This window comes from Rattus norvegicus, chromosome X, assembly GCF_021556685.1.
Source record: "Rattus norvegicus strain SHRSP/BbbUtx chromosome X, alternate assembly SHRSP_T2T, whole genome shotgun sequence".
In the NCBI taxonomy this organism is placed as follows: domain Eukaryota; kingdom Metazoa; phylum Chordata; class Mammalia; order Rodentia; family Muridae; genus Rattus; species Rattus norvegicus.
The window spans coordinates 141,248,973-141,259,027 of NC_141554.1; the positions used below are offsets into that span (position 1 = coordinate 141,248,973).

A 10,055-nucleotide genomic window follows, 5' to 3' on the forward strand; every position below is an offset into this window, starting at 1 on the left:
GGGTAGAGATGGGAATATGATGCAACCCCCCACATTATTAGCAACCCAGACTCCAACCTAGGAGGTCTTCCAAAACAAACCCTCCGTAACATCCTGTTACTAAATACCAAATCTAGGGAACAACCCTATGCAACTCCTCGTCATCTCTCCACAGTCAGTTGTCACATAGCCCTAAGAATCGCTTGGATCCATTCTAATAGTCCCACTGGTGGATGGATGGGTTTGACTAGCATTTTCTTGACCCTATTCTGACTCAGCGCCTTCTCCCTGCTTTCCTATTTCTTGCCTGGCAAAATCCACCACAGTGGTCGCCCTACCGGGCATGCTCAGTGCTCTGGTCCGGCCTTGACACCCTGACTAGCAGTACCCAACCTGCAGCGCCGGGTCCCTTCAGTGCCCGGTCCCTTTAAATCCATCCGCCTGGTTGCTAGGCAACAGTGCGGCCCGCGCTGGAGCTGCACTGCAGAGGCTCTGCCCCGGGCCAGCCTGGCCGGGTCGCGGCGGCTAGCACTGAACAAGGGGCTGCTGCCTGCCGGTAGTGACCGGCTTCGGGGAAGAGTGGACAGGGCTCTCTAGACCGCACCCGCGCTTCCAGGTATGTCTGTGGAAGGGACATCCCGGGCTTCCTTGGCGCGCCCCTCTTTACCCCCTGACTCGCCCTGCGAGAGGGCGGAAAACCAAGGAAGTCCCAGCAGCAGGTTTTTTTTTTTTTTTCTTCTTCTTCTTCTTCTTCTCTTAAGAGCCCCAGGCTGGAGCTAGCGAGTGTTTGGAAAGAAAAGAAACAGGGCGTGGGAAAGGGGTTGTGGACAGAGAAGTGGGGTCAAGCTTATCCATTCACCCACCAGCTACAGGATCGGGACTGGAGAGGTGAAAAGAGTAACCTGCAGTAGGGGTTCTAACAGCATCTCCTTCACAGCCACCTTCTTTTCCATAGAAGCAAGGATGGCAAGAGTTTTAGTTAACCATTCACAAAGAAAAATCCCCAAACTATGCATACAAAGATACAGCTTTATAGCAAGAATGTGACTCCCATAGTAATAAAGTCTAAGCCTTGGGAACTCAGGTGACTCTGTATCTTTTCTTCAAGAAGGAATAACTTCACACTAACAACAAAGAATTGGGGATCATAACCATATACAGTACCGAGTTTTCAATGGTACTTTGTTTCTCTCTCCATATTGGCCAAACAATAGAAAAGACATTCTGTCCAGGAAAGTGGGCACTAGACCCATATGTTAGAACCCTGAAAGATGAGAGCAAAAAGCAGGACCACTTCTGTGTTGTGGTTTTACGAATTAACTGTACTCTAAGGAGGGAAGCCAGACCTAGGCTCCAGCTCTTTGCTAATGTGGCTCTTGGTAGGCATATTAGAATCAGCAAAATTCTGTCTCCACCACAGGTGGCTCGTCTGTTCAGTACATGCTAAGAGTAAAGAGATACTGTGTTGAATACAGTACCAGCATGATTCTTGCCCCAGTTGACATTTGTATTGCCTGAGAAAAGAGGACAGTAGCAGAACAGTTGGAAAAATGGATTGAAAACTTAGCAAGAGAAATGACTTCTGTCTGGGGCCACACTGCAGATAGACCCACGGACATTCCAAGTGTAGCATCTGTGACTTTAATGGACACTTCAGTGAATACCATGGGTTTGGACATTCCTTAAATTATATTTCCTGCAGGGAGGTGGAGGGTGGACTGTTTTCTCCAGTCCAAGCTGGAGGAGACCAGTGACATCCGGTCTAAGACCTTGGACCTCAGGAAGGGTAAGTACACTTGTTCTGGCTGTTATCTCATCCTGGGAGTTTAGAAGCTCAGTCTTGCCCAACCTAAACCTTCAACTTTGTAACAGAATCATCAATCTTCCCTGTCAGCAGACTTTCAAGACGGCCTCATAAACATTCAAAAGAGAAGTGCCCTGAAGACTTCAGCTAAGCAAATAAACTTCAAGGGAAACATTAAAGCCCTTGCCCTAAAATGTCATCCAGGGAAGTACGTAAGCTGGAGAGGACAATATAGATTTTCCTTTTTCCTTCTTAAAAACAAAAACCAAAAATAACTCCATTAAAAATCGTTGTTGCCAGAGACCAGTGTGACCATTATACTTGGCTCCGGGTCTCAGCGCTCACCTATGTTAACAGAGAAAAGGAATATGACAGACAGATATGAAGTGGAAAAAATGAATTTATTTAAAAGTTTTGGAAAGAAAATTCTCTGCTTTTCCCATAGCCAGTGTTACAGGGTCTAGCCCCAGCGGGAAATCTACATATGCAGATTTAGCAGCTGTGAGCCCCTGAGGTACTGGGATTAGGTTACTGGGATCAGAGTGCTTCAGGTGGGCCATTTGCTATCAACCACCTGTGAAGTAGGTTCATTACCACTGTTTTATACTTTAAGAATCTGCCGCTTCCGGGAAGGCGAGTCTTGAGCAGTTCTGAACAGTGAGCACCAGCATAGCTTGCCACAACCTGCACTTAATCTTTTTTCAAGATGTCCCCCTTCCGGCCTGCCCTCAGTCCTGTCTAGTAAGGCATGACGATCCACTTGGGCTGCACACAGGCTCACTTGGGCCTTCATTTTGTTATTGAGTGGTTTTTCACAACTTAGTGAAGGAAAATGGGGAATGCAAAAGTTACCCTCAAGGAACCCAAGTCTGAATCTTGTGTCATCCCAGAAAGCAATGGGAATACGGGGAAAGTTGCAACTCTTACTATTCTTTTATATTACTTACTATTTTTTATACAAGTCTCACTCTGTATCCCAAGCTGTCCTTAGCTCCCAATGTAGACAAGGCTGGCCTCAACCCCACAGAGACCTGCCTCCTTGGGTGCTGGGATTAAGGCATGCACTGCCATGCCTGGCCGAGTGAACTATTTTCTTTTCCTATTTTGGCTGAGCAGTTTCTTTTTTCCTGGGAGTCAGAAGAGTGGAAAGCATCCAAAGATACAGCGAGGGTGTTCTTTGGGATAAGGCGGGTAGGGGGATTTTGTTCTCCTCTGATGGTCCTTGGGCAATAACGGAATGTCAGGACTCGGTTTTAAGATCAATTTTACTTATGTGCATGGGTATTTTGCCTGCATGCACTGATAGGTGCAGCACATGCATGCCTGGTGTCATGGATTCCCTGGAACTGGAGTTACAGACAATTGTGAGCTGTCATGTGGGGCTGGGAAATGAACCTAGGACCTGGGCAACAGCAGCCTTAACTGCTGCGCCATCTCTTCAGCCCTGAAAGGCAGTGAAAGGAAGCTGAGTGGCTGAGTGACTGAGAGGAGTTGCTGAGCAGGGTCAGGGGAGGAGCATTACCAAGAATCACTCATCTTCACTTGGAAGAAGGACCTTTGTGAGGTGGAGAAAAGCTTGTGACATCCCCCACCCCCCAGGAACTGCTTCCCAGTGACTGCCTACCTATGGTGGGAAAAGCAATTGCATTTACAGACGGAGATATACCAAGAGAGCTCTGAAAGTGTAAAACCAAATTCTAATGTAAATAGGATAACAGGAGGGGGGCGGCGAGGGACAGGATGGGGAACTATAGTGGGGTGGTGTCAGGAAATTTCCCAAAGCATATGATGTCAAATACAAATACTTTAGAAAACAAATAATTAAGTTTCCTGTGCACCTTATTGGAAGTTTCCTTCCCAGGGCCTGACCTTGAAAATGAGTGAGAGGTGGCTTTATTGATTTCTCCTCTTCCAATAAACAGAAGCATATCATTTTCTGAAGCTGTGTAATGATAGATAGACTTTCGCCTAGTATTTTCAGTACAATGATATAACCAGAGAGCCTTAACAAATTATCACTCTTGGCTTAGTCTTCAATATTAATATTATGTTATTAATTTGCTCTTACTTTGTTTTGTCAGTGATTACAAAATTCTTTTGTAAAATTCTTGATACTCAAGTGACACTCCTGTTTCAGCCTCTCAAGTAGCCTTTTCTTCCTCCTTCCTGTCCTCCTCTTCATTTTGGTTCACTGAAGACATCTTTAACACAGATCTTAAGCACAGAGTTTAACAGAAAGAGAGACGCTTGGGGAACAAATCAGACATATCTCACAGATGTCATTAAGAGATGTCATTAAGTAGCCAAGTGTTTTAAAGAAAAAATAATAAAGCATGAGGACAGCTATCCTTCACTGTATCAAACTGTCACCACAAAATAGTCACCAGAAGAGAAATGGTAATAATTCCAGGTGGGATACTAGCTAGAATTATCAGAAGTCCACTATGAATTCATGCCAGACAGAAATGTAGATAGTTATATAATATGGCAGTGCAGTCCCAAGGCCTTTCAGGGAATAATTTTTGTAGAAGAACTCTGTTATTTTTGTCCTGACTTTATTTTTTTTCCTGTCCATGTTCTGACTGGCTTCTTTAAATTGCTCATTTCTCTTGGGTCTCCTTCAGCCCTTCAAGATTCAATGCAGAGTTAAGTAGACACAAGAACAAATGTGCACTCTGCCCAGCTAAAAGGGCATGTTTATACTTTCAGTAATGGTTTCCCTTCTGCTGAGGAAAATTACCTTAGTGAAACTGATTGAGGAAAAATGGCTGCCAGGCCAACGTGGAGGGGTGTCATTTTTTAAAACACATTCCTTGTCCTTGCTCCAAATCCTCATGCCCTGCCTGTTGTGTAGTAAAAGCAGAAGAAGGTGCTACTAACAGTGTTCAGCCCTACTTGGAGGTTTGCCACGCTCTAACTAAATGTGGGAACAAGTTCTTAAAGGCTGTCTTACCAATGAAAGAGAAAAAGGAGCATCTCGGAGACCCCTGACCCCGCCTGTGGGAGCCTGGAGAGAGGAATGCCAAGGAGCCTTTCAGACCTTTCTTTCTTTCCTCCCCTCCCCCATTCAGCTTTTCTCTCTCCTCTTGTGGCTCCTTAAAGGATAACCTAAGCTCTGCAGACAATGGAATCCCTTCTTTCTGTCTTGTGGAATGACTCCTAGCAGATGAAGAAAGGGGGTTTTCAGAACAAGCAATGACCTGGGAGACAGGGTCTCAGTTTTAGCACTAAAGGCTACGTGCGTGGCCTTGCTCAAGTTGCTCCATTTTTCGGAGCCTCCTCCAGGTTTTCAGATAAAGTACTGGATTTCTAGGATTCATTAAATGCAACAGCCTTAGAGACACTTAGGAAATTCTCCAAAAGTACAGGGAAGAAACATAGAGTAAAGATGAAAAAAAAGTATGGGTGTGTATGCACCCAAGGAGCAACATTAAAATTGTTGATGAGGAGTTTTCTACGGTAACTTCGATCTGTACCCAGAAGTTTCTCTTAGATGTTTCACTTCTAGTGTCAAGGTATAAGGTGAGTGGCCTCCTTCAATCCCACCAATGTTTTCATCCAGAATTAGGTAAAGTCAGTCTGTCAATCATCTCTCTGTCCTTGCTATCATTACAAGCTTAAAATTTTTTTTTCTTAAGAGAATTCTCTGATAAAATTTGGTTTCTGAAGAGACGTGGCTCACAATTTCATGCCACTCTCTGCTCCTGCATCAGCTCCTTCCCCTGATGGTTGTTGTGGCTACCTTGACTCGCTTGTGTTCTGTTTCTAAAAGGGAGAGAAGCCAGGATTATGACTATCGTTTCTTCCCGGGACAGGCGTGACCTAGACTGTTCTGCACTGCAACTAAAATAATTTGTTTCAAAAGTCAGAAAAGACCATTTCTAGAGAAAAAAAAAACATGATTGTGGCAAATGTGCACCATGGACTTCTTGTTTGAGTTTGTCATTAAGGTCTGGGAATGGAAACCAGGATTTCTTACACAGTAAATAAACACCCTGTCACTGAGGTACAATCCAGCCATGATTAGTTACTTTTTTTTTTACTTGTTTGTTGTTTGAGGGGTGGAGGAGTGTCTCATGAAGGCCAGGCTGTTCTCAAACTCCATTAATAGTAGGCCAAGACTGTCCTTGAACTCCTGATCCTCCTGCCTCCACCTTTCCCTAGTGCTGGAACGCTAAAACATGTGCTACACACCAACAGGAACTGCCCTGTAAAATTCCTATACTTAGAGTCTGAATAAGAAAAACACTTTTAATAGCAGTAATATTTTCAACTGTTGACATGACATCTCACTATAAAATTGCTCTCAAAACAGAGAGAATTCCGTACACTTGGCAATCCTTCCTAAAGACGAAGCCTCGGACTGGAATAGCAGAAATTCCTGCAGAAGGGCATTTGGCAGAGTTAGTCATAAGGAAGTCTGCCTGGTACACTTTACCAGAAGTAGCTCACGTCGCATTAAGCCTTGAAGTTTCGGTCACTTTAAAGAATGAACAAACAGTACTTCTATCTGAGAAAACTAGAAAAAAGGTGTCAGACATATTCAAGGAAAGGCACTTTAACAATATTTGCCTCGCCATTCCAAAAGAACCTTTTTATTACTAAGAGCACTGTGTTTTCTGTGCATACAGTTGCCTTCTCATAGGACTGTCTGCAAAGAATAATATATGTGCTCACTTACTCATTCTATTTTGTGGGTTGGAAGAATTTTAGAGGTGCAGGTGTTTGTTGAATTTAGCTATGTTAGCCCTTTTCATATATAAACCAGGAACAGGAGGTCCAAGTTAGTTTGAGCAGAGCTGACCCTCACACGTTTAGGCCGCTGCCGGGGGCAAATCAGCACTCTTGGTTCTTTCTACTGCCCATGTACTACCCATGGAGATCATTTGCTTGGTTTTAAATTTTGTTTTTCAGGAAATCAAACAGGTGCCCGGGAAAATGGATGCTAGAAGAAAGCAATGGAAAGACAATACGTTCACTCCTTTTGTAAATGAGCATGATTTTCAGGAAGACGCTGCACCGCCTCAGTCTTTCTCTGAACAGCCAGCTGCAGACAAACCCAAGAGGATGGGGAGAATTTCTAACTTTTCCATGAGGAACAATCAAGAAGGAAATAAATTTAAGAGGAAAGAATATTCTTCCCAGATAGTAGAAAGAGAACAAGATCCAAATTTAAGAGAGAGAAGGAAGAACGTATCGAAGAATGAAGCAAATACCAATGTTGCCTTCAGGGACTTGCTTGATTCAGATGAAGCAACGAAGGAAAGTTCTCACAGAAGGGAGAGCGCCTCTGCGTGGAGTAAGAAGGAATTGCCGGCTGCCACGCAAGGCACCAGGAAGAAATGGACCGAAGCGATGCCTCCAAAACTCCGCCTGCACCTTCTGAATGAAGAGCTGGGAGAACTTAGCCTGAAATGCCGGGAGATAGAACAGGACTTTGAAAACGCCGAAAAAGAACTTTTGAACTCTAGAAAAGAAGCCTCAATGAAAGCTGTCAATTTTCAAGAACCGATAGCTGCTTCCAAGAAAGACCGGGAACTGCAAGCTTTGAAAAACGACCTGTCTGAAAAAGCGACAAACGTAAAAAACTTAACTGAAGAGCTCCAGCAAGCCAAAGAAGTCATGTACAGGTTGAATCTGGAGAACAGGAACTTGAAAGACGCTGTCAGGAAACTGAAGCATCAAACAGAACTAAATACCGCGCTCCTCAGAGAAGAAATGAAATTGTTTTACGAGCTGGAGATGGAAAAGATCCGCTTGGAGCTGGGTGCCATCAAGAATGAGCTGAGAGTCGAGAAGACCCTGAGGGCGAAGAACAGCAGAGCTCTACAGTTGCTTGGAAGACACGTTGCTTCAGTGGTAAGGTCATCAAATACTGCTGACCACTTTACTGGGAATGTTTTTTAAACTTAAAAAACAAAAGCCTTTCACTGGGAATGCTATTGAGCCAAATCAATGTTTATCGTACTATATCTCTATATATTTGTGTACTGCTAAAATGTATTTGAAAGCGTGTAATCTCTACTTCTGGTGAATCAGAACATCTACAATTTATGCAGATGTTGATATCAAAGCATTTGTTTCTCTTCCTGCAGTCATTGTGAGACTCTGAATGAAAGCTTCTAAAATCTCTTTTATATGGACTATACATATATTTAAACAAAACAACAATAAAAACACCCGATCGGATTCACTAGATCATAGATGAATCTGAGTCAGCAGCCCTGTGTGATCTTGTTAGCCATGTCCTTGGCACATCAATGTTCTCCTATCTGTGGTAATCAATGTGAACAATAAAAATCTTGTTTACATGTATAAGCATAAAATATGCCTTTGATTCTTGAAACAAACGAACAAACAAACAAACAATCACACATGCCTGAGTCTTTTAGCTGCTGGGTCAAACTCAATAGGGTAAAAATGTATCTGCTTTCTTTGGGGTCTAACCTTAATTAGGCACATGTAAACATCTCGGGAACACAATCTCTGCTGCTGATTTCCTCCTGCTCTCTCCTCAGACTTGGACACAGTTCCCAGAGACTACGAGATGATCTAGAGTCATTGTTCTGACCTTTGCTAGAAGCCAGGCCTCTGTCGACCACGGCTCTTGCCTTTTCTTACATTGGCTAGCAAGGGGCGTTTTTTTTACACAGTTCTTCTGAAGTTCAGCCAGGAGCTGTCTAAGCTCTGTCCTTGCCTTGCTTGCAGCACTGAGCTAGAACTGTTGTTCATTTGTGTTTGCCTCACGAAGGCACTCATTCCTTAACGACAGAAAGCTGAGCTGTCACATAGTGCTCTAACCACCAAGCTCGGTCACTTGATACAATTCTGTTTTTCTGTGTGTAGTGTTGGGAATCAAACCCAGGGTCTTATTTCTGCTAGGATAATGTTGAAACAGGGCCGCAATGTTTAGCCCTTGCTGATGGAAAACTCCAAATCCTCATATCTTATCCTTCCAATTGCTAGGATTACAAATGTTTGCCACCAAACCTGGACCTAATTCCATTTTCTTTTGTTTTTCACACAAGATCTCTCATATTCCTGGCTGGCTTTGATCTTAATATATAGCCTAAGATGGCCTTGAACTTCTGATTACCGTACCTTCATCTCTCATGGACCGGGATAATAGGAATGCGGAGGACGGAATGGAGGCCTTGGTGCATGCTTGATAATCACGGACCAAAGGAGCCATGTCCCCATGTCCTCAGTCTTCTGATTTCTGGTTTTTAAAAAGATGGTGTGTGTGTGTGTGTTTGTCTGCATACCAACTGTGTGCCTGATGCCTGAGGACATCAGAAGAAGGCATTGGATCCCCAGGAACTGGAGTCATGGATGGTTGTGAGCCACCAAATGGGAGCTTGGAGTTGAACTCAGGTTCTCTGCATAAACAAACGAATTTTCCAGTCCCCACCTCTGTTTTTGATAAAGTCAAGAGGACGTCGGTTCATCAGTCATACATATCATGCTTGCAGCAAGTTCATTTTACTTTTCATGAGTATGTCTATGCACTTGAGGGAGTAGGAAAGGATGTAGTAGATAGAGGTCTAGAGAAGACAGCTACTTGGCTTAGCCCAGCTTTGGGGTCAGAAAAATGTATATCCAGGATGGTCCTGAAATATAAATTTCTGCTGAGACTACCTCAGATGCTGAGATTCAGAAAGGCTTGCCATATTTAAAGGCTCTGTGGAAAGCCTAGGTCCAGGGACTAACCAAGCAGACAATGAGTAATAACCCATTCATTACCTGTTCCATTACGGGTTCCATTACCGGTTCCATTACCTGTTCCAGAGAGCCAAGGAAAAAGAATCCAAGGTCACTGAGCTGATAGTTCAAAGCTAAAATGGAATCATCATTAAAATAAAAACAGGGCTGAAAAAGGCTAGGGGAAAGCTAGGAAATTAAATGTTCCTGTTCGTGTACAGGCAGAAATAACAGTTGATTTGTCATAAAAAAAAAGTCCAGATAGGCACACATTTTCTGAACCCACCCATGTCTCTAATTACCTTGCTTCTTAGATTTTATGAGTCTCCCAAAGTTGAATAGAATAGTTTATCATAATAATTTCTGATTGATTGAAGGTGAACTATACAAGTATTTTTAAATGGGGATGGCACATTGGATTACTCATCCCTTTAATTTGTTGAGTGAAGAATTTGAAATCAGTACAAAGACCCACAAAGTACCACCAAGCCCTTAATTCTTCCCTCAAGAAGCCTGGGTGGTTACTATTATTGGAATGCCTTTCACCATGGGCTCCACTTTCTCTAAATTT

The 10,055-nt window shown here is 43.4% G+C and overlaps 1 protein-coding gene across 1 annotated transcript; it reads left to right on the forward strand.

Moving 5' to 3' along the window:
- The first annotated feature begins 436 nt into the window (after positions 1-436).
- Ccdc160 (coiled-coil domain containing 160) lies at positions 437-8,109 on the forward strand. Its single transcript, NM_001401208.1, has 3 exons — positions 437-595; positions 1,682-1,765; positions 6,698-8,109. The coding sequence occupies exon 3, from the start codon at positions 6,722-6,724 to the stop codon at positions 7,688-7,690; it is 969 nt and encodes a 322-aa protein (NP_001388137.1). The 5' UTR covers positions 437-595; positions 1,682-1,765; positions 6,698-6,721; the 3' UTR covers positions 7,691-8,109.
- Positions 8,110-10,055: the final 1,946 nt, after the last annotated feature.

Bases quoted from the DNA above. Each gene is read 5' to 3' on its own strand.
- Ccdc160 (NM_001401208.1), top strand. From the start codon at position 6,722: ATGGATGCTAGAAGAAAGCAATGGAAAGACAATACGTTCACTCCTTTT.